The 25,139-nt window shown below is 46.8% G+C and overlaps 1 protein-coding gene across 1 annotated transcript in view; it reads right to left on the reverse strand.

The window, feature by feature from the left end:
- LOC145399057 (L-asparaginase-like) overlaps positions 1–25,139 on the reverse strand; it is a 484,302-nt gene that overhangs the window by 381,885 nt on the left and 77,278 nt on the right. Inside the window, 1 exon segment of the mRNA XM_080271799.1 lies at positions 15,383–15,500. Within this exon segment, the coding sequence (XP_080127925.1) occupies positions 15,383–15,500 (118 nt within the window).

Below are 25,139 nucleotides of genomic sequence, written 5' to 3' on the forward strand. Positions count from 1 at the left end.
CAGATATCACTTGTAAGTATGTATCAGCATGGAAAAGACTGGCATCCACTGGGAGCACAATGCCAAGAGTTGGACAATTGCTTTAGTGGTGAAGGACTGGTTTGATTATTAGGCTTCTTCCTATCACAAAGGCTTACTGCAAGCAACACATGTTATCATTCAAATAATCCTCTTACAAGACAACAGTCACACCCCAAAATGCGATGATTGAGTATGCAATCAATCAATAGTATGATTTTTAAAAATATATACCAAGTTTTGGGTCAACAATCATGGAATACACTTACAGTACACGATAATTGGCCATGTGCAACATTCCTATGTGTACATGGTGCTGCCCATGCAAAATGACAGTCAGATGTCTGAGCAAGATGGCCCCCTAGTGTTTCCTAGCACAGAATCCCAATCTGACATTTCTGTGCATGCAACTTGCTTCATGTTATCCCTTTCAAAACCCCACTTCACTCGTCCACTTGCTCACTTATACTACAGCCAAGATCGTCTCCCTTGCATTTCTTGTGTTACATAACTGTTTAGCACATGCAAAATCACTGAAATACCATCATTATCACCAAATAACAGTGCAGGTGCGCAATAAATAGTGCTGTGTACGATATTATGTGAAGCGATAGCTTTTTTGTGTGAAATGCTGAAACCTGTGTCTTGGAAATCATGTCCAGAAAGGGTGCTACCCACAATGGAAAGTGTGGTGCTACTGAGGGCACCAAAGGCAAGCCCAAAAGGTACTGAATATATAACTAAAATCTGGTGGCACAACTGCCAGGGTCATATGCTGCCAGCCCAAAAGGGTAAGGCATAGCCTTTTCCTTAATATGAAATTGGACATTGTTAAATGCCATAAAGACAAGCTGGGGGCAAAGGGCAAACATGATTGTCAAAGCCCTTAAGCTGCCCCAGTCCACAGTCTCTACCTCAATAAAAATAAAAAATCTGAGGCTGTCCTAGCTGCATCATAAAACATACCCATCCTCACTGCTAAGTGCCTAACTAAAACTAGGGATCCCATTATGGCAGAGATGAAGAGTCTCTAGCAGTGGGTTAATGAACTTAACCAAGCAAAGCATTCCCTGCACCACAGCTTCATCTGCACCAAGGCTCTTGATTTGTGGAAGGGTCTGAAGGAAAAGAGAGGAGTGAAGATGATGCAGCAGTTCAAGGAAAGCACAGAGTGGTTCAAGCGGTTTGTGATCTATGCTGGCTTTAGACATGTAACCATGCATGGGGAGGCTGCTACTGCTGATCATGTGGCAGCTGAGGCCTTCCCTGCCAAGCTGAAGGCGATCATTGAGGAGGGGGGATCCCCTCCAACGAAGGTTCTGTATAGGCCTGTTTTCGAAACATATCTCCCAGAAGACCTACATCAGCAAGAAAGAATGGCAAGTGCCAGGCTTTAAGGCAGCCATGGATCACCTCACTCATCTCTTTGATGCAAATACAGAGGGGACATTAAGCTGAAATCCCAGTTCATTTATCACTGGGCATTATTTGTAAAAGTAACCCCATGGTTTGGCCGACTTTCATGCTCTGCCACTCCTAAATGGCAAGTTACCCGTCTCTCTGCCTGCACAATTATGCCAGCCACAGCATTCTGATTGACTGCTTTCTTTTCCTGGTGGACAACACCCCAAGCCACCCTGACAGCATGGAGGATTAGTTGGGCAATATAATGGTGGTGTACCTGCATCCTAACAAAACAGTAACTCAGGTCCATGGGCCAAGGTGTAATCACCGCCTTTAAGACCCACTACCTCCACTGCACTGTGGAGCAAATCGTGAGGGCAAGCGACCCCGGGGAGACTGACACAGCATGACAGTCTTCATTCCATTTTGTTTATAATGGTTCCAATATGCTTGCATGCATTGGCCTTGGTCACCTAATGGCAGCTCTCCAAGCTGCTTGATCTCTAGCAGCCTCCCTACTAAGTCCTTTATCCCTGAGGTCACTCCCTATGACCTCATCTCAGGCCTTTTTCAGAGTGCGTATCACAACCCTACACCCATTAATGCTTCTCCAACTTTCTGCACCCAAATGTCATCCCACATCTTCTCCATATGTCTAAACCAACTCAATCTACCTCACCTCATCACAACACCAATTCATTCCAGTCCCATCCTTCCTCGTAACTATACCATCATAATAAACCTAGCCACCCCAGGATTCAAGGATGAACTGCACATCCACCTAATCACTGTCATTTCAGTATGTTTAAGCCTGCGAATATCCTCTTCCTTTACTGCACAGGTCTCACTGCCATACAGCATCACACTCCTGACAAATGCACCATACAAAGATCCTTTGGCACAGAGGCCCTCTGAATGTCAGGAGTGGCAACAGCTCCCTGAACTTCTTCCAACCATTCCTCACCCTAGCCACAGAGCTAGCTCCTGCCTCACCTCCAGCACATAACATGTCTCCCAAGTAACAAAACTCTTCCACACACTCGAAAGACTCACCAGCAAGATCAATCCTTTCACGCCTGACAATCTCCACATGCTCTCCCCAACACACCACACACATGTAATCAACATTATCTTGCAGTCTACCTCTAATACCACTACATCTCTTATGCAACCACTTATCACAGACACTGCACAAGATGGAATTACTTTCAATGCCCTTGTGGCAAACCACACATGGCCACTCTCTCCCTTCTTTGACAATTACTGCCACCAGCATTAGATACCATCACCTTTGTTTTATCTCCATTTACTCTCAAGCCCTTGTGTCCCATACCATCTCTCCATTTCCTACATCTTTCCTCCACTCCCTTTCGTTCTCTGCAGGTAACACCAAATCATCGACATACAACATCTCCCATGGGAGTCCATTCCTAAAGTCACTTGAGAGGGTTTCAAGCATCATGATAAACAACAAGAGGCACAATATTGACCCTTGATGCATACCAACATCCATGGAAAACTCATCACTCAAACCTCCATTCACTCTCACCTAGGTGTGAGCACCCACATACATAGTCATAACCATTCCACCCAGCTCCTCGATCCCGACCTTTCTCATTGCCCACTTCACCACCTCTCTAGGAACTCTGTCAAAAGCCAATTCCAAATCAACAAAAAGCACAGATCACTTTTCTTTTCTATACATTTTTCTTGGAGCTGTCAAACAATGAATATGAGATCAGTGGTCCCTTTGCCTGGCATAAACCCAAACTATATCTCATCAATATTCACTCTTACTCTAATCATACCTTCTAGAACTCTCTCTATTACTTTCATTATTTGGTCCAAAAGTTTAATGCCTCAATAATTTCCTCTTTCCAGGGCATCAATTTTCACCTTGCACACATTTACAACCACAATCTTCAGCCAATCATCTCGGACAAGACACTCGCATATAATCATATTTATTAAATCAGTACCTAACCCCATTCCTGTATCTCCTGAGGCCTTCAGCATTTCTGCAGTCAACCCAGACACACCTGCTGCCTTCCCCACTTGAATCCTGTTCATTGCCCTGCTCACAGCAGCAGCATCAATCAGAGGCCAAGGGCCAAACATAGGATGTGCTGACTGTTCCAGTCAAACTCCTCATTCAGCAACCAGTTATAATGTTCCCTCACTGTCTACTGCTACATTTCCTTCATTATATTTCACACACTGCTCACCTGTGATATCCCAGTTTTCCCTCTTCATCTGATCTGCCTTATTAAATATCAAATACCTGTACTTCCTTTCAACACTACTTAGGTTATCCAATAAAAGTCTATGAGATCCATATTTTGCCCTGTATACCTCTTTTCTAGCCCTATGCTTGGCACCCAAGTATTCCTCATTTTTACCACCCCTTATCAATTTGTGGAAAAGTCTTCTTTTCTCCTTAACTGCAGCTCCTACATCCTCATCCCACCACAATGTTGCTTCATGTCTTGGGGGGCTCTTTGTCCATCCACAAACTGAATCAGTAACTCACAGGAGAATGTTTTTGAGAGCTCTGTACTATTCATTAACACTTCTGTCAATAGCTCCCTGTTCAGCCACCATCTATTCATCTCACTATGGAAGACATCCCACACTGCTTGGTTTATAAACTTCCATATTTCAATCCTAGGTGCACAGGTCCTCTTCTTCACCACCCACTCCTTAAGCACCATGTCACTTATTAATAATCTTTGTTGGTGCACACACTCTTCGCTTGCTATAACTTTAACATGCCTCACTAACCTCTATCGGCCCTCCTAACCAGGAAACAGTCAATCTGGCTACTATTTCCCCCAGACTTGTATGCAATCAACCTACTCTCTCTTCTTAAAATGCGTGTTGCACATTCATGTTCATTGCCTCCTCAAACTTACGTTTCCTTACCCCTTCCTCATTTCTTGTACCATATATGAATCCTCTAAGTACCCCTTCATATCCTTGAGCTGCTTCACCTACATGACCATTTAAGTCCCCTCCCAAAACTACAATTTTATCATCCCAAATACCACTTACCACACATATTAAGTCATCCCAGAATCTACCTACTTCTACATCATCAAAGCCGGGTTGTGGAGCATACACCAGTATAAATGAAAATATGAGCTTATTGAACAAAATTTTCACTATAATCCTTTCATTCACTCATTCTTTTATGACATATTCCACACTTTTCATTAAACAGCAAACCTACACCACCATATCCATCTGCCCTTCTCTGCCAAAATATACAGTAACAATAATCCCTCCCGGCAATCATTCTGGTTGATCCTCCCCTATACCTAACCTCCTGTACACAGCCAACATCCACCCAACTCCTACTCAATGCCTTGACCATTTCCCCCACTCTACCCTTCAAACTGCCCACATTCCAAGAGGCCACTCTGATCCCCTTGGTGATTTAGCATCATCAGGCTTCCGCTTTTCCTCAATTTTTTTGCCACATCATTAATATTAAATAGAAGGAGAGACAGACCACAGGCCCCAACCACCTGCACATCCCCAAGTCCAGGCATGGGACCTGGGACCCACAGCCCACCAGCCATGACCAGTGGCTTTGGTAGTGGCCTCAGGGCACCTCGCTAGGACAGCTACAGGAGTGAAATATGCATGAAATATAACACCAAGAATGCCACAGATAACATCACGGTGGCATGGTAGGAGGTACAGCTGAGCACACCCAGTGTTGTCTGGAGGAAATTCTGGATGAAGTGTGTTCACTCCTGCACAGTGTTCATGGTGGTGGAGGGCATCCGATGTGAAATCCTTGACTTCTCCTATGAGGTAGAGTTTGACGAGGTCAATAAGGCAGACATGTAAGAGGTCCTGGAAAGCTACACCTGGCAATTGTCAACAGAGGAGCTCAATGAGCTAATGGAATAGGTGGCAAAGGTACAGGAAGGCAGTGAGGACAGGTTGTTGGAGAAGCCTGTTTGTATATTGGAAATCAAGACAGTAAAGAGTTTCTTCCTAAGGTCAACAATACCAATGCCTACATCCGGGACTAACCCAGAGAGGAGTGACATGGTGAAGTACAACATAGAGCCTGAGGCCACACAGTGAGTTCCTGGCATCTAAAGAAAAAGGCAGCATGGTAGACCACCATCACCTTCTTCCCCCACTGCAGCAACCACAAGCACCGAGAAGAGCCCAGACCTTCAACGAGTGGGATGCAAATGCTACACCCTGCCTCACCAGCCTCCACTTTGTATGTTTCATTTTCACTGCTACCTGGCTCACCTCTATACTCTCCCACCGCCTCACCGCAGTGCTCTCAAACTGCCTCATTGCAGTGCTCTCCCACCACCTCACTGCAGTGCTCTCCCACCACCTCTCTGCAATGCTTTCCCACCACCTCACTGCAGAGCTCTCCCACCACCTCACTGCAGTGCTCTCCCACCACCTGTCTGCAATGCTCTCCCACCACCTTACTGCAGTGCTCTCCCACCACCTCACTGCAGTGCTCTCCCACCACCTCACTGCAGAGCTCTCCCACCGCCTAACCACAGCACTCTCCCACTGCCTCACTGCAGCACTCCCCATCCACCACACTGCTATACTCCCCCTTGGCCTCACCACTTCACTCTTCCTCAGCCTCAGCCCCTTCACTCTCCCCATCACTCCTCACCTCTTCCTAAGGACCCAGAGAGCGTGTCCAGGCCCTCCGGCTGTCCTCCAGCCTCCTCCAACCTTGAGGGGGAGGGGAACCTTGGTAACAACTCAGACTGACCTAAGATATACTTAAGATACATGGCAGAAATATTTTTTGAGACTGTAGGTTATGTGGTCCTTGGCTCTCTCCCTATCCCCTATGAACCCACATTAAATTGACCACAGTACCAGTATGCGATTTCTCAGTATGTGATCCACTTTCACCTGACATAGCCCCACTGCATACTGGGACATGACTGTACATTGCTGGCTATCATTTTGCAGCAGATTTTTTTTTTTTTTTTTTTTTTTAAACTAAACACCTCATTCAAGATTCAGCCTCGGACAAAAAATCATTTCACAGTTCAAAGGCTGGTACCTCAAGCTGACATGTGAGCAGATACAAGAGACAGAAGCCTGGAAGAAAAAGCTGGAGAGCCTGGAGGGTGAAGACTGGGAAGGCATTGAGGTGGACTTTTCACACATAAATGTCGAGCAATGGATATCAACACCTACAACAACTATTACAGAATTTTAGAGAAAATATATCATCATAAATGTAGCCAACAACTAATTCACTGCATGGAAAAAGGATTTCCCCAGGAATGTTCTGCATGGCTGCTAGACGGTGCTGCCGCATATCTGCCACATAGTCTCTCCTACTCCAACTCTTTACACTCTGTATGCTGCAACTGCAGCTGCCTGCTGAATCCCAGGTGAAGGTGCTGCAGATAATAATCCAACAAACTATAACTGAGATGCTGAAAGAGACAACCCAGATGACAAAGGTAGAACAGATTACCGAGGTGCAGGAAGAGAAAGCAGCACAGGAGGCCCAAGAAACACCACAGCCACAGCCAGTGACACTGACATCACAGGAGTTGACATTTTGAAGGTTATGTAACTTTCTTCATTATGCTGGTTATATAAAGGACATTCTATTTGACCCCTGTGACCTCCCTTACCATGAGGTTTTACATGCCTAGTTAGACAAAATATTGTACTGTATTAACTACAGTCTACAATGATATTAACCAAGCAGTCAACACCCACCCTCAGTGTTTCACTAAATTCTACCTTCCATCGCTACACCAGCCAGCTCCCCTTTCTTAGCTTCACCAGATCAACTCGCCTCATCAGTCACCACCACAGAAGGAGAAACCTCCTCAGACAATGATGCATGTGACTAAGTTGTTTGAGGCTAGCACCTAGCACCATTACAGACAAGCTTGAGGAACTTCCAAGCCTAAACTCAACCTCAGACCCCTTCTTCCACTTATTCAATCACTGTCTGTCAATATAATTCCATTAAATTATATGCTTCAAACCTTTGAACAGGCCCTGATATAATATTCTACAGTACATACACTGACGCCTAAGTTAACAGTTCAGCTGCATATCATGAGAGTCTACTGTACTAGGTAATCATGGGTGTAGTAGTAATAGTAGTAGTAGTTCCCTAGGCAGTCTCGTTGAATAGCCCCGAGTCCCTTAGGAAGGCCATGGCTGAGACCGGGCTTTCCCACAGAGCTCTCAAAGAGTGTATGTTGTGTTGTTGGCATAGGTGATAGTGTGCAATGCAGTCTTCCATAATGTGCTTAATAGTATGGGATGCTGTGCTACATCCTGGACAGGCAACAGTGACAGAGTCATCCAGCCTCCTCTGGTAGCTTGAGAGGGCTGGATGGTGCCCACATCTCAGCCTGGCAGGTGGACCCTGTCCACACGAGGGCAATAAGATTCAGAAGGGTGGATGTCAGGAGGCTGTGCATGCAGCTTTGTGTTGTCTTTTAGTGACTGAAAGGAGCGGCGAGTGATTTGAGTGTGGATATGCTTTAGGAAGCTGGTCTGAGGTGGGCGAGGGGGGGAGAGATGACAGTATTTGTGTATGATATTATGTGCTGGGTGTTGTTTTGATGTTCCTTGGGGTGGATGGATGTGCTGCCATGTAATGTAGTGGATTTTGTGGGTTTGTGGAGGCTGCAGGAAGAATCTGGGTGCCTCTCATGTTTAGGTGATCTTTGACTTTGAGGACTTTGGTTTCTTGATGTAGGTGGTCTGTGGGTGTAGTAGCTGTGCAGCCTGTGATTATTTTTAGGGCCAAGTTTTGTATGGTCTGTAGAGTGTTGTAGTGTGTTTTGGTGAGGTTAGGAGCCCAGGCAGGGCTTGCGTAATTCATCAATGAATGTATGTATTGTTTGTATACTGTGGTGGTGGTTTCTTTGTTGTGTCCAAATGTTGAATGGGCAAGTGACCTAAAGGCACTGAGTCTTGGTGCTATTTTATTTTTAATGTCTGTGATGTATTCTTTAAATGACATTGATATATGTTACATCAAGGATTTTGGATGTGTGTATGTGTGGTAGGGGAGTGTTGTTTCTCATGGGGAGTGGGATGTGACTGTGTTCTGCTGTCCAGTTTGTGAGAAGAGTCACTGTAGATTTGGCTGGTGCTAGTTTGAGCCTGTTTGTGGTGAACCATTCATGTAGTGTGTTGAGGTAAGGTTGGAGGATGTGTGCAGCTGTGTTTGCATTTTGGTGCATACATGTAAGTGCTATATCATCTGCATAGGAAGCTATGTGTATCTGTGGTGTGTGGGGTGTGGGTATGTCATGCATGTATAGGTTAAAGAGTGTAGGGGACAAAACAGATCCTTAGGGGATGCCATTTACGAAGTTTCTGATGTTAGAAGACTGACCGGCAAATGTTACGTGTGAACATCTAGCTAGCCTTCTTTTTGTGTTATTGTGCATGTTTGTGTTGAGTATTTTCTTTGTGAGGTTGTGGCAGGGGATGGCATCAAAAGTTTTGCTGATGTCTAATGTGACTAGGAGTGTTCTGTGTGGTGGCCTAGCTGAATTCATGCCATCAAAAACTCTGTGTAAGGTCTGTAAGAATGGTGTTTGTGGAGTGTAGTGGCCTAAGGCCATGTTGTGATTTGGCTAGGGGAATATGAGGTATGACTAGTTGTAGCACCAGTCGTTCAGGTACTTTGGAGGGGGGTGCAGAGGAATGTGATGAGGTGGTGTGAGGAAGGTAACGTGGGGTCTTTGTTGGGTTTAGGGATAGTGATGATAATGACATGCTTCCAGATGTTGGGTATTATGTTGTGTGAGTAGCTGTAGTTTGATATGTTGGTGAGTGCTTGTATGCCTTGTGGTCCAAGGTGTTTAAGGTGAATGTTGCTTATGTTGCCTAGTCCATAGGCAGATGAGTGCTTAAGGTTGCTAATGATGTGCTTTGTCTGGTTGTAAGTGAAAGGTGCGTAGTCTGGGTCCGTGGGGCACTGTCTCTTACGTCGGATGATACGTCGGTTTTTGGGATGGGAGTTTAGATGGCTGACTTGTGAAAAGTGATTGATGAGAGTATTTACTTGTTGTTAGTTTGAAGGTATTGTGTCTGTTGTTGTGATGGCGGCATGTGAGTGTGTAGTGTTACTGTTGGAGAGTGTGATGCTGTTTAGTGTTTTGTAGAGTTTACTGGTGTTTGTTTTGTGGTCAAGTGTTTGGAGATAATTATTCCAGTTTAGTGTTTGCTGTTCTGATACTTTATTGTTTATCTGAGTGTTGAGTTCTTGCATTTGTTGTACAGTGTCTTGTGTATGGGGTGTTGGGGAGTGTCGCAGTGTGTCCCGTTGTCTAATGAGACTTTGAATTTCTGGTGTGAAGTTGGGGTTATGTCTCTTCCTGTTGCCTCTAGGGAAGTGTCTTTTGTCTGCATTTTGTATAATTGTATCGAAAGTGTGCACAGCAGTGTTGATGTTTGTGATGGGTGTACTGTTTAGTATTTTGAAATGTTGTTCTGTTTCAGTTGCAAAGGCCTCCCAGTTGGCTCTCTTATAATTAGTGTATGTGTATCTGTGGCCAGCTGGGGTGATTCTGGTTTTGGTAGTGATGATGATTGGGAGGTGATCAGAGCCCAGGGTTTTGACCACTCTCCAGGATGTAGTGGGGGCAAGGTTTGGGGAGCAGAAGGTGATGTCTGGGGATGATGGGAGGAAGAGGGTTTGGTGTGGGATATGGGTATGTTGATCTAGACTGTTCAGTATGAAAAGATGATGTGTCTGCAATTGTAGTACCAGCCCTCTGTCCGTGTCAGGGTTGTTGACATGCCAGGCCGACGACTTGGCGTTGAAATCACCACCCAGAATGATGTTGGGTATGTTAGTGATGTGGTGTATCTGTGGAGAGTAATGGTGTGGTACTGTGGGGGACAATTGGGGCGGAATGTATGTGTTAGCGATTGTTATGTGTGATTTGTTACCAGTGCGTATTTTAATTGATTGTATTTTTGTTGTGGTGTCATGTGGGGGGAGAAGTGACTTTGTGTGTGCACTGGTATCTGCAAAGTTGATGGATTTGTGTACCAGGGTGATGAGTCCACCGCCAACGCTGTTGGCCCGGTCTTGTCGAATGGTGGTGAAGTTATGAAATGTTGGTGTTTTCTGTGCTGTGTGTGTTATTTGTCATGGTTCAAACTCATAACCTGCTCCATACATGCTACTGTTGTCCCTAACAAAGAATTGTTCTACTGGCAATGACATTACAGGCTTCATTACAATATTTAGTTTGTCATAGACCAAAATACACAGAATGCTATGACAAACAGTTTTATGAATTAGAAACATAAAAGTACATTACAGTAATCCCTCAATTAACCGGAGGGCCACTATCTGGACCACCCATTAACCAGATGCTGTGATCTGGAAGTTCAAAACCATTATTCATGCATTTTTCTATTTTATTCTGACAAAATGCTTGCATCTGGGTGGAAATTATGGCTGTGTGAACATTTCCTCCTGGCTGGGCCTTTTTTTTTTTTTTTTTTTTTTTTTTTTTTTAAGGGCCGTGGTGATTGTTTGCCTGTGGTTGATGGGTCTGGTTGACCATAATTATTGCCTGGCTGTGGTTTATAGGTCTGCCTGACCAGACAGAGTAATGTAAAACACCACAAATAAGTGTACAGGGTAGTACAATGTGCTGTAGTGGCCCTTTATGATGGCTTTCGAAGTTATGTACAAGAGAGGGGCAGGGGAGAGGTCCACTATCCGGATGGAGCCACTATCCAGACATGCCTTTGGCTCTATTACATCAGACAACACTGGGGAACACAACTTTTGGTGCCTGAGATGTTAGACCTGTTAATGGGTATATTGAGGTGGTTGACTCTAAAAATGGCATCAGCTCTGGTTATCTACCTATCTATCTATCTATCTATTGCAAGACCCCATAATCCCTTATGGGGTGGCCATTTGACTCTGAGTTATTTGTTTTACAGGGAGGGGCACTAACCCTCCACCAACCCACTTGACACGTAGGGAACACATGTGGTTTGGTTATATGGTTACCACCCAGCATTGTAAATGGTTTCTTGGCTTACAGGAAACCATTTGGCTTGTCACTCAATGTAAAGCCACCTGTAACAGAAAGAAAAGCAATAAGTAGTGACAGGAAAGATGGGAGAAACTCTGGTTATCAAGATATGATATATTCCTGATGTTCTCCTGTACTGACAGTTGTGCACAAACATTGCTGACTGGCAATCACTGTTGTCGCCTATTTAATACAAAAGTAAGATAAATATCAGCAAAAATATTTTATTAATAGTTAACCAACAACGAAACACTCAGATAATAATCAAATCAGCATAGAAAGTGATCAATGAAAAAAATGTTCTTTTACTTAGACATCTCACATAAACAGCATTTCAGGGACTTATTTCGGTGAGATGCTGCAGGACAATCACCTGAATGTTCCAAAGGTAATCTGCCATCATGTGAGTATCCCAATGTCCCCAGTACCGCTTTTCCAAGGTCCTTAAGTCTTGGTGAAATCGTTCACCCTGTTCCTCACTTAGATCACCAAGGCTGTCTGGGAAACGATCCAAGTGACTGTGGAGGTGATGCACTTAGATGCCCATTTTACAACCAAGTTGACAAAAAGAAGAGAGCATGTTCTCCACTAGTTCAAAGTAGTTATCTGCCTTAGGGTTCCCAAGGAAGTTCCTTACAACAGCATGGACGAAGACTATGCACAAGCCTCAGTGTTGTCCATTGAATCTTGGAAACATGGGTCTTTCATGAGTTCCCTGATTTGCGGTCTGTTGAAAATACCTGCCTTCAGCTTTTCCATGCTAAGTGCAGGAAATTTTCAACACAAGTAGCCAAAGCAAGCTTCATCTTTATTCAAAGCCTTTACAAACTGTTTCATCAAACCTAGAATGATGTGCAATGGTGACAAAATGATCTTTTCCCTGTCAACCAGAGGCTCTTTGACGACATTCTTTTCTCCAACTAAAATGTTTTCTCTCAATGGCCACTCTCTTTTCACCCAGTGCTCATCTTTAGAGCTACTGTCCCAGAGACAGGAAAAAGAGGGATACTTGGTGTATCCGCTCTGCTGGCCCGGGAAAAAATTCACCATCAGATCCACACAGATCAACCATTGGTGGTCGTGGTATATCTTCTCCGAGACCAGGAGGACTGTCTCGTGCTGTTCACGCATGTGGTTTGACTGACAGATTGGGACTGATCCATGTTTGTTGCCGTTGAGTAGAACGACACATTTTAAGCTCCGCTTAAAACTGTCTATGAATAACCGCCATTCAATTGATGCGTATTTTGATATACCCATTTTGATCAGCAGACCCTGAGCATCGTTGCAGAAAACAAAATCATTCCCTCAGAGAAGAAGGGCAGTAAAGCCCCTTCTCTGTGGCGATAAAAGGTGATATTGGCTCCCGGTTGCAGTCAATTTTGTCCTCCTAGCCTGGACGCTAACAATTCTGATGATTTCTTTGAGAGATTTAGCTCCCTTATGAGGTCAATCAGTTGGTGCTGACTAAAACCTTCTGCAACTGATGATGTTCCTTTGAAACAGCTGTCACTTCGCCCACAAATGCTGCCTACATCAGTAGCTGATGATTCATCATTTTCTTAAGGGAGCTCTGGAAAATGGCTGAATGATGGAACAGGGATCTCATCTGAGTGTGCAACAGGCCGTCTTGCTGAATCTAGGTCAGGATACTTCCATTTACTCCGGTTACGTCCATTGATACCCTTCATGTTAACCAAACAAAAGTAACACTCATCACTATGGTTCCTCTGTTCTCTCCAGACCATTGGTATACAAAATTTCAGGCAACTCCTCTTTCCGTTAGTCCATTGTCGCAGATGCTCAAGTTTTACATACAATGTGCGGAGCCCATGGCTTATCTTGGTCCCCTAGGTGTACTTTGAAAGAAGTAAAGTATGCCCTATTCACGAAATCAGTAATAGTTTTTCTCTGTTCCATGAACATGTACTTCACAAATATACCAGAAAGTATCTGGAGGATTCGAACACTTTCTTCGCGAGGAAGCCATGTCATAACCTGCCTTTGAAAAGAATACAAGGCATCGAGATTGAGGTAGTAGGAAAGAGTAATGTGATTTCACACACTAATGACTCAGAGTCTACACTTACTCTTATTTCCCTAGGCTGCCCTGGCAATCATGTTTTTTTTTCTACTTCAGCATGATGTGGTAAAAGAGGAAATGTGCAATAGTTAGTAAAACAGTAATCAGAATCAACTGGATAACAGTATTTCAGGGTCAGACACGGGAACAGTAGGACAGCACACCTCCCTCTACACTCCCTGACTGAATACTAGAACTCTCACGCTCCTCCAGGAGTTCTCCTCAACCTGGCAGGTGGTGCTGGTGGAGACAGAGTTACAGAGGATATCATATGTATCAACTTATAAAATAATATTCAGCATAAAATAATAAAAGAGGTACAAGGTAGGGTAATGGATATTGGAGTGGCCCTGGTGAGAGAGGATAGTGTTTGGAAACTCCCTGTACTGTTGTTTGCAGATGATACTGTGTTGTTGAGTGAAGACAAAGGGGAGCTGCAAGGCTTGGTGGATGAGTTTGGGAGAGTGTGTAAGAAACGGAATCTAAAGGTGAATGTAGGGAAGAGTAAAGTGATGGTCTTTGAGAGAGGTGAAGTCAGTAAATGTACAGCGAGGTTGGATGGTGAGGTATTGGAAAATGTGACTACGTTTAAGTACTTGGGTAGTGTGATGAGTAAGGATGGAGGTTTGGAGGGTGAAGTGCTTGAAAGGGTGCAGCAGGGAAGAAAGGTTGCTGGTTCTTTGAAAGCAGTGATAAGAAACAGGGAAGTGAGCATGGAAGTGAAAAAGTTACTACATGACAGTATTGGGATACCAACTCTAACGTACGGAAGTGAAGCTTGGACATTGTTGGAAGGACACAAGTCAAGTGTGAGAGCAGTGGAAATGAGTTATTTAAGAGGAGCCTGTGGAGTCACATGGAGAGACAGGCTGATGAATGAGGATATAAAGGAGCGTTGTGGTGTGGATATGGATGTGATAGGAAACGTTATGAGGAACACACTGAGGTGGTTTGGCCATGTGGAGAGGATGGAGGGTGAAAGATTGATGAAGCGAGTGTATGTGAGTGAGGTGGAGGGGGGAAGAGGGAGGGGAAGGCCGAGGATGAGATGGAAGGATGGGGTGGAGAGGTATATGAGAAAGGGGGGTGGGAGTTGGGAGCAGGGCAGGGGGACAGGGCGACTTGGAGGCGATTTGTTTGTGGCCAGCCCAAACGGGATTGAGGCGTCTGGCAATAGATTGATAGAAAATATATTGAGTTGTACACAGTTTCTTCGACTGCACTCATCAGTATGAAAAGCCCTGTGTCAGTGAAAAGGGGGGAAGGATAACCCAGATAACTCAGTCAATGTAAATTATTTGTTCAAAAAACAAAAAATGGCCATTCGATGCCTGTAGCCTACAGTTACACCCAGAGCTCTTTAGTTCACATTTTGTAATTTGCTAAAAATCCTCCTGAAAGGTCCCTTTGATGATACATGCATTATCTCAAAAACTAGAGCTGCTAGAATGAATCGGAGGTTATTTTCTGAATCAGTGGCACAAATATATCCAGAATGAGGTCTAAAAACAGAGGCACAAAGAAATTCATTTTATTTTGTTCCCCAGTGTAATCAAGGGATTACTATACATCACTGGAATTTTGGGCTCAAATTTTCCTCAAGGCAATATTACACCAAAATATATGACTAAAAGAAAGACTGAAGCAAATTATGTGGTTGTGATACTGGAACAAGGTAATATGAAATGATCACATCCCTAGTGAATAAGTACTGTAATTTATATACAGCTAACTGTCCACAATCATAGTATATTTGGAATCTGAATGATACAGTAAGAGTAACATCTTTAAATCTGCTTTAACAACTCATGCAACTTACGGAAGAACCAAAGGAGCATCAGGGACATTGGAGAAATGTGTGCTGGCATACAGTTCGTCATGCATGTGGGGATACCGTCGGATATTATTCTCCAGTTCTCTTGGAATGGGAGCCAAATCTACAAAGAAGAGAAAAGGACAGTATCAGACACCCTAAACCTTGCTGAACCAAGATACCAAACCAATCTTCTAAGGTCTACATCATCCCGACATAGCTTAACCCGCCACATCCCAGCAGATTTTTTACCACTAACCCCCCCCCACCAATTGCGGCAGATTTTTTATTTATTTTATTTTTTTGGTTAAAACCGCTTTTTATGAGAAACATTGAAAATTCTGAGAGAAAGTGCTCACCTGAGCTTAGAAATGTCCTGTACAGGTGACCTTCTTCTCACCTGGTACCGTCTTCTCTTAAGCCACACTCCAGAGAAGACGTTTTCTATGGGAGGGGTAACTATTCCAAACCACTCAGAAGAGGTAGATATTTATTTATTTGGTACGAATTTACAGTGTATGTAGTACATGAGTATATTGGTTTTCATACAATAATATAGATGATATAAAAGTTGTTTCACTCACCAAACACATCAATATACCGCACCTTCCTTGGCAATGTTACCTCCTCATCACTTCAGAGCTCCTTTCTTCCTCAAACATCATGTAATATTTGTCCTCCACATCAGGAATCACTTCTGCCTTGAATTTCATCGTCGGAAAGACCATGGCATGACATGTCTTTACTGGCCAGGTCACTGCTAACGGGTGAGTTGCTGAGAAAATGGCGTGCGGGCAGTGGGGTCACGCAGGTCCAGGCAGTGTTGCAGCCTGGCATTGGGTAGAGGAAGGTCTCCCACATATACCTACCAAAAATCACCCACCAAACTTGAAAAATGTGCAAATGACAGACCTTACATTTGCAAAACATGTAAACACGTTGTCGGGAGTCATTGTGACAAAATGTTGCAACATGTATACACGCTGATGGGACGCCTCGGGTTAAAATGATCTAACCAACTGCAGGCATATGTATGATGAACATCTATGTTAAATTATAATAAAAAAAAAAATGAAGATCCGAAACTGCTTCTCTGAGTGTTCCATCGTATATATGATGAAAGGTTATTTTCAACATAGAATATACTCTATTATGGTAAATTTTTCTTAATTTATTCTAGTCAGTCAGTAAGACAACATTAATGAACTGGCCATTATACAGCTGTTGTTCTTCTCTGGGTTGAAGGCTTAACAAAGTGCCAAAATCAACTAAAATTTACCCATCAACTGATGAAAACTGTTTAGGGAAAAGGTGTCTGTGATTTTTAAAAAGTCATGTAATAAATAAGACTTGGTTTGCACATCTGTGGGCAAGTTCCCTTCCTAAGTGACGATTCTTTTGCAAGTTACTGCATCATGTTAATTAAGACACGGCACTTATTGCAGTTGCTATGGTACCTTACAGTCAATGGATTCTGAGGAGCAATAAAAATACAGTATAAAAAAAAAAACTGTCAAAAGAGTCCATTGGAATTGGCTACTTACCCTTCATGAACTTCAATACACTCATGTCTTCACATAGACATGCTTAACCCTTTTACTCCCAAGACATATTTTTTTGGTTTATTCTTGCTATTTCAACACAACTTCATTTAGCTGAGAGAGAGAGAGAGAGAGAGTCATGTTTGAAGGGGTTAACATGAAGGGATCGCTACTGCTGCTGTTAAGCACCTGCTCTGTGCTGGGGGATCAAACTCTGGACCGTTGACAAGCAGCATTTTTGGTCTCAATTAATGTTTTTTCCAGATAACAAAATCATCTGGAAGTTGCAAAAACAAAATAAAGAATACTTCAACAGATGGAAGGGGTTTAGTACCTTAACATACTTTCTTCTTTTCAGATAGTCTCCCACCGTTATTCAGTCAGCCCACTCTATCCACTCCTGCCCGCCTCCGGGCTACTTAAGTAGCCGAAGTACACTTCACCTCTTTCTGACCAAGTTATTTCTGCACAAGTCAAATGTTATATGCAGACTATGTCGATGGTAGAATGATATAAATAGCAAACAGAGGAATAGCAACATGTAGTATCGATCTTTTAATCGGCAAGGAAAAAGTGCTGGAAAATCTCCAGCAAAATATTGCCCTTTATCCTTGCCATTCCACCGCGCGCGCACACCAGGAAACTTTCATTTATAAGGCAGTGTAGTCACCTTAGACAGGTGCCCGTTGGCATAATCTTTTTATCTATCCTATTATTATATTAGGAAATATTATGCTGTACCATTACTGTAATGTGTTAACAGATTATGCAATATCGAAGCACGGTTGTATATCGGTAGCCTTTGAAGGAAATCTTAGTCTGAAAAGTATTAACATTTTAAAGTGGCATAGATTCACCGGACATCCTGCCACGACATACCAACTAAACTTAGTTTAACTTAGCTAACAGACTAACGGTACCTTCACAGCAGCTCAGGCCGGTAAGATGGATGGCAGTTATCATCCTGACAACGTGAGAGCAACGGAGAGCGGCAAGGCTGACCAGTGCAAATATATATTTCAACAGATAAACAAAACCACCACAGGAAAACGCTGGTAGGTATTTTGCAGTTTTTAAAAAATTTCTATAGTGGCGGTAAAACAAGACGGAGGGGGATTTCCACTCTGAAAACAGGAATCCAGTTCTAGTTATTTAAGGCAATGTCCTAAGACTTGTCCAGAGTTAAATTGTAATGCTCGGTGTTAAAGGCCCGACTTCACGGTCCTAAAACACCTAACGTGTAGCGGGGTTCCCTTTCAAGACCGGGGCGTGGTGCAATAAAGAGAGGTAGGGCACAAAAACTCCAGGCAATAACCTTTACACGTATATTACCACAGTCAGACACAGGACAAATTCAGCAGGTAGTACAACACAGTATGTGACAAAATAATACTGTTATGCTGAGTGTTTTTAGGCCGACTCCTCGTACTAAAGACACTATAGCTACTGAACGGGGTCCTTTTTCCGGACCGGAAGTAATGCACTAACAAGGGAACAGGACATAAAAACTAGGCAGTCCACCTTTAACACATCTATTACCTTAATTACAACACCTTAACAGTATCACATAGGATGGTATTATAATCAGAGGATACAGACATACAGAGTTACGTTAATATCATATGGGATATTCACACACTCCTTAATTATGCTTTATAATAGGTTAAGAGTCCGTAAGTGGATGGGATTCACTTGTATCAAAGTCCAAAAGGTCTTAGCGTGTCGGGGCAATGGAGATGTCTGGGCTTGATGAGCCGAGGAGGGATTATTACTATAAGTTAGCAAGGGAGGTAGAGCACTAGAGTTCACTGTTTAGGCTCGGCGCGGCAACTCTCGCCCGTGCGTACACTGACAATGGGGGGGGGACTACTCTAGATTGGACTTTGGGATAGCACTGTTCGGATGAACCCAGAACTTATAGTCTTTGTTAGGGGAAGGTATTTACGGACACTTTTTGGTGTATTCCCGCTGGTTCACTCTGTCACTGGATCAGTACAGGGAAGGGGAAGTCACTATTCTTGCCCGAGTTTCTGGGGCGATATCACTTTGTCACTGTAAGGTGTAGGTCCCCACTCTGGTCACGGTGCAGGAGACCCTCTTGCCTGGGGTCTCGACCTGTTGTAGGTCCTCCTCTGGTCACGGTGCAGGGAGACCCTCTTGCCTGGGGTCTCGACCTGTTATAGGCCCTCCTCTGGTCACTGTGAAGGGAGGCCTGTCTGTGTTGGCCCTAGGGACTGGGGCCAAACAGGTGTAGCAGACGGGCCTGACGTCGTAGGGTCTGCGGCAGGGGAGGTCGGCGTTGACGGGTTGCCGGGCTCGCCTAGGGGTCCGAGGACTGCGGAAGTCTACCGGGGAACGCGCCGTCAGGTGTGGGCTGCGGCCTCGTCTCCCGCTGGTACCTGGGGAAGACAAGAATTTCCCGGGGGTAGGAGGTAGGTCCCGACTGGGACCAGGCCTCTGTTCAGGTGACACTTTAGGGGTAACTCCCCCGGGTGGTGTCCGGCTACTCCTGCAGGAGTTAGCTGGCTCTAGAGGACACACGGAGGCCGTGGTCTGTCTTACACTTATGGAGGGTAGCACAGAGGCGACTCTCTCTCTTGTCTTTATAATTGCCGTGGCACCAGGTTGATCGGTACTGGGACCCACTTGTGGCGGTGTGTGAGGGTCTCTTACCCTTAGAGTGGCACTATTGGGCCTCCTGCCCTATTTGTTATAGAGGGCTCTCTTCCCTCGTCAAAGGACCTCCTGTCCTGATAGTGGCAGAGGGTATTACGCCCTCGTGGCTCACTGTGGCAGAGGAGACAAGCCCCTCGTGGCTCACGTGGGTTACTGCGGCAGAGGAAGGGACTTCCTCGTGGCTCGCGGTGGCAGTAGGTGGAAACACCCCGTGGCTCACCTAGGGACCTCCTGTCCCGTTGGGGTGAAGTTGTGGTCGTCACCACAAGACTACGAGGGACTGACGTATCAGTCCCACCCCACTGCTGTCGAGGGTTAACCCGCCGTATAACTTGTTGCGGGTCTGGGCTCACCTGGTGTTGAGGTAGTTGCGGGGAGAAGGGGCCCAGGTCAGAGGTGGTCGGATGACCCTCTTGTCCCGGGTCACTAATCTGACCGTTATCCCCTCCTGGGGTGGGGGGGTGGTGGGGGCCCGGGGGGGGGGTGGGGGGGGGCGGGGCGGAAGGTCCGGTCGCGGGCATTTTACCACCGTCGTTCGTGAAAAAGTCACGACCCCGTGACTGCAGGTGGTAGGTGATGGTGTTTGGTGTCATGTTGACTGGGGTGAGGTGATGCAGGAGGTTGGTCCAGTGGTTGGTCATTCTGGTTGTTTCGTGGGCTGGGTTGATGAACAGCCTGATGGAGGATGGGTGGTTCGTGCGGCGTAGACGGCGAAGAAGCTGGTGCGTCTGTCGGATTCTGATGGGCGGCTGGCCGTGAGATAGCCACTGGACGCGGGTGATTTTCATGCTGGTGGTTGCTGCTTGGTGGGGCGGCTGTAGCTGAATGCTGGCTAGGGTTGGCGGGTTGGTGCTTATATGGGGGATGGGTCGGTGGTTAGGGGGATTTGAGTTTGGGTAATTAGGACTTGGGGTTTTTCCTTCGTGGTTGGTGGAGCGGGTGTGTGAGGGGGGCGGTGTTGGGGGTCGGGGGTCTTTGTGGTGGGGTATGGTTGGTTGGCTGGTTACCGGGGGGTGGTGGTGGTGTATATCTGGGTGGTGGGCGTGAAAGGCGGCCTGAGCTAGTAGGGGTGGTGGTAAGGGGGGGTGTGGGTGGTGAGGGTGGCTGAGCACGGGGGGGTGGTGAGGGTGTACGGGTGGTGGGAGGTGAGGGGGGTGGCCTGGTTGTGTGGCGGGTATAGTGAGCATGGTCGCTGGGTAGGGCGGGTGCGTTTGCTTGGGTGGTTCTGGGCGTGGTGCGGGCGCAGGTGGGCGAAGGTGGAGGAGTATGGTTTGAGGAGGCAGTGGTTTGGGTTGATGGAGAGGTAGGGGATGGAGGAGGTGGTGTGAGGGGTGGTGCGTGAATGGGTGGGGGAGTGTGGTGTGGGCGTTGTTGAGCATGTGGTGGTGGTGGGTGGTGGTGGTGGTGTAGGCGGCGGCTGAGGTGAGTCAGGATCTGGGGTGGTGGGGGGTGGTGTGATTGTAGGTGAGGTGCTGGGTGGGGGTGGTGGTGAGGGCGGCGGTTGAGTCGGGTCAAGGTCTGGGGTGGTGGGGGGTAGTGAGGTGGTAGGTGAGGTACTGGGTGGGGGTGAGAAGTAGTAGGCGTGGTAATTTCCGGAAGTGTCGTCATGGCCAGGTGGTCGGGTAGGGGTGCTGGGCGTGTGGTTATTGTTGGGTGGGTAGAAGGGTCGCACGTGGCGGTTGCGATACGTGCGCTGCTGGCCGTGTTGATTGATGATGACTTGATACGGGTTGGGGACTTGAGTTATGGTGAAGGGTCCGATGAATCGTGGTGCCATTTTGTTAGGAGTAGATAGTTGGGCGACGACGACGGATTGTCCTGTTTTGTAGGGGTTGGTGTGGATGGTATCGGGTGTCAGGTCTTGTTGTGCTTGTAGGTGGTGGAGGCGTCGTTTGAGATGGTGGAGGGGGTCAGTGGGGGAGGGTGGGGAGGGTGGCTGGAGGTGGTGGCGGAGCGGGAGGAGGAGCGGGGTTTCCCCAAATACTCGCTCGTGTGGTGTTATGCCGTCTTCTCGCGGGCATGTGTTCAAGCCCCATTGAACTATTTTGACGTGGGCAGGCCAATCTTCATTTCCTGTTTGTGTGATGCGAGTGCGGACTTGATTTAGGAGGGAGCGATGGCTTCTTTCACAAATGCTGTTGCCTTGTGGCCAGTAGGGGGATGAGTGGGAGATGTGGAATCCGAATATTTTAGCTAATTCCTGCCAGACTTTTCCGGTGAATTCTGGTGCATTGTCGGAATGCAATGCCTGGGGAATGCCAAAATATGGGAACACGTGGCGAGTCAAAGCATCAGCGACAGATACTGCACTGTGATCTTTAGCAGGACAAGCTATGATGAATTTTGAGTAGACGTCGACGAAGGTGATAATATATTTATATCCTGCCTTGGGGGTGAGTGGTCCGACGACGTCAAGGGATAGCAGTTGCCAAGGTTTAGTGGCCATAAGTTTTCCGGATGGGCCTGGTGTGCGGGTGATATCTTTTCCTAGCGCACAGGCTCGGCAGGATTGCACGATGGTTTTGGCGATGGTGGTGGGGTTCGGTGTCCAGTATATGTCGTTGAACACTTGGGTGAGTTTCTTGGTGCCCAAGTGGATTCCGTTGTTGGCATGGAGGTGGAGCATGGTGTCATGGGCGGCTGTGGGGCTTAGGACTATGTGGCCGTTAGGGTCAAACAAGTGTTCGCCATGCAGGTGGAGCTTGCTGAAAATATGAGGCGGAATCCAGGTAGGGCGTTGGTTGTCTTGCCACATCTTAATCAGGTCGGGTTCTGGTGTGATGGCATTAATGGGTAGTCTTGATAGGGCGTCGGCGTTCGTGTGGAGCTTGCCTGGACGGTACGATATTTCAAAATCGTATTCTTCTAAGGTTTCGCGCCACCTAGTGAGCTGGGCGTTCGTGGTGTTGGACTGGCGCAACCATTGTAGGGACTGGTGGTCCGTGATGATGATCACATGGGTGCCTGAGATGTATGAGCGGAAGTACTCCAGTGACCATATTATCCCTAGGCATTCACGTTTGGTGGCCGCGTAATTTTTTCCGCTCGAGTTGAGGGTGCGGCTGGCACAGGCGATGATGTGTTCGCGGCCGTCCTGTACTTGTGCAAGGACTGCCCCTATTGCGTGGAGGGAGACGTCCGTGTACAGGCGGAATGGTAGGTTGTAGTCCGGAAAGGCGACAACTGGGGCGGAGGTGAGTTTGGCTTTGAGAGTGGTGAATGCGATGTGTCGGGGTTCAGTCCAGGCGAAAGGTTCTCCCTTCTTTGTCAGATCGTGCAAGGGTTTTGCGATGTTCGCGAAGCCTTTCACGAACCGCCGATAATAGGATGTTAGTCCTAAGAAGGCCCTGGTTTCGTGCACGTCGCGGGGTGGTGGAATGTTGGCGATTGCACGCAGCTTGTCGGGGTCGGGGGAGATGCCTTCTGCGTTGATCAGGTGTCCGAGAAAGGAGACTGATCTTTCAGCTAACACACATTTGCTGGGTTTTAGCTTCAATCCGGCCTGTCGTATGCGGTGGAAAACCTGTTTGAGGCGGTGGAGATGGTCGGCCCAGGTATGGCTGAAGACAATTACGTCATCCAGGTAGGCTAAACAGGTTTCCCAGGTGAGTCCGCTCAGCACTGATTCCATTAGGCGGGAGAAGGTCGCAGGGGCGTTGCAGAGTCCAAAGGGGAGGACGTTGAATTCGTAGTGCTTCCCGTTTGATGTAGAAAAAGAGGTTTTGTGCTTGTCGTCGTGGTGAACTGGAACCTGCCAATAGCCTGATTGGAGGTCTAAGGTAGAGAACCAGGTGCATCCATGTAGTGAATCTAGGGAGTCGTCGATCCTGGGTAGTGGCGTAGCGTCTTTGATGGTAACGTCATTTAATTTTCTGTAATCGACGCAGAACCGCATGGTTCCGTCTTTTTTCCGCACGAGTACTACAGGTGATGACCATGGGCTGGTGGAGTTTGATATGACACCGGCATCTAGCATTTCTTGAACCTGCCGGTCTTCTTCAGCCCGTTGTTTAGGATTTTTTCTGCGAGATGGTTGGCGAATGGGAGGTCCTGTAGTGTGAATTTCGTGGCTGAGGTAGGTGGTATGGCCGAGATCAGTGGGGCCGACGGAGAATAAGTCCTGGAAGTCCAGGAGTAGTTGGTGGAGGCTGTTTGACTGGGCAGGGGAGAGATGTGGTGGTATGTTGGGGAGGGTGGGGTGATTGGGGGGTGCTGTTGGGCATGGTTCTGCCTCTTCTGTGTCGCCGATTATGAGGCCTCGGGGCAGGGTTAAAGGTGTTGTGGCGAGATTAGCAATACGTATCTGGTGGGCGTTGGGAGGGAGGAAAGTGGGGGAGACTAGGCAGGATGATAAGGGCTGCGTTGGGGATGGATGGTGAAAAAAAGGACTGATGTACTTGAGGGTCTGGTGAGCGTCACCCATGCTTCGTGGTGGGGTGGAATGGTAATGGTGGAGGCAATAGTGGCAGGGAATGAGGGGTTTTGTGATGGCAAGGGTGGAGTGGGGGGTGGTGGTGGGAGGGAAGTTACTGAGGTCCTTGGGGAGTGTAAGCTTGGGTTACAGGAACAGGTGGGCTGGAGGTGGAGCGTGTGGTGGTGTGTTGTGTGGGTGGGAGGTGTGGGGGTGGTGATGGTGTTTTTTTTTTTTTCTTTTTTTTTTTCTTGTCGGTGAATGCTTGGTTGGGTTGGGCTGGACCGAAGTGGAGGCGACGTTGATAGCAATCAATGGTCGCGTGGAGTTTCTGCAGCAGGTCCAGGCCAAGGTAACCATCATATTGGCTGCAGGAGGAGTCAAAAATGATGAATGGGTGGTTGGTGGAGACTCGTTGGTGGGTGGTAGTTTGTAAGGCCCTGGTTTCCCCACGGATGGGTAGGGGGCCATCCCCGGCGTCTACGAGGTTGGCTGAAGTGGGGAGAAGTGGGCCGAATGCTGCGATGTGGCGGGAGTAGAAGTGGGAGTAGAGACAAGATCTGGCTGCTCCCGTGTCCACCAGTAATCTTGTCTTGACCCCATTGCCATATCTTGTTATAGACTGGGGGTTTGTAGGTATTTGAGGTGGCCCCCGCCACCGTGGGGAGGTGCGGGGGCGGGCCTAAAAATCCATCTGCTGAGGATGGGGGTAGTCGTCGTGCTCGTCTTCTTCCGGTCCTCGGTAGAGCAGTGGTGGTATGTCGTCCTCCTGGGCGTCGTCTTCAAGGGAGGAAACTTTTCTACGGTTTTGTTGAGGGTTCTTTCGCCGATTCGCCTTGAGTTGTTCCCTTATGTCATGAAGGGGGCAGGTGCGGCTGCAAGCCGTGAACTCCATAGGGTTTATACTGATTAAGTTCCCTTGTTCCCTGGGGTTGTGGCGCTTCCTGTGCGGGTAAGCCCGGGGTACTGTGGGGGGCGGGTCTGCAGGCGTCTGGTGGGGCGTCGGCTTGGCTTTTGGTGGGAGGTTGTGGTTTGTGGGGAACTTTGTCACTGTGTGAAGCGGTTGTGGTGTGGGATGGGCGGCGAGAAGGCGCCTGACAAGCTGCAGGTCTTGGTCCATATTTCCTGAGGGATC

The sequence above is a fragment of the Coenobita brevimanus genome, chromosome 47, assembly GCF_032717465.1.
Source record: "Coenobita brevimanus isolate Jiangsu-jjx chromosome 47, ASM3271746v2, whole genome shotgun sequence".
In the NCBI taxonomy this organism is placed as follows: Eukaryota; Metazoa; Arthropoda; class Malacostraca; order Decapoda; family Coenobitidae; genus Coenobita; species Coenobita brevimanus.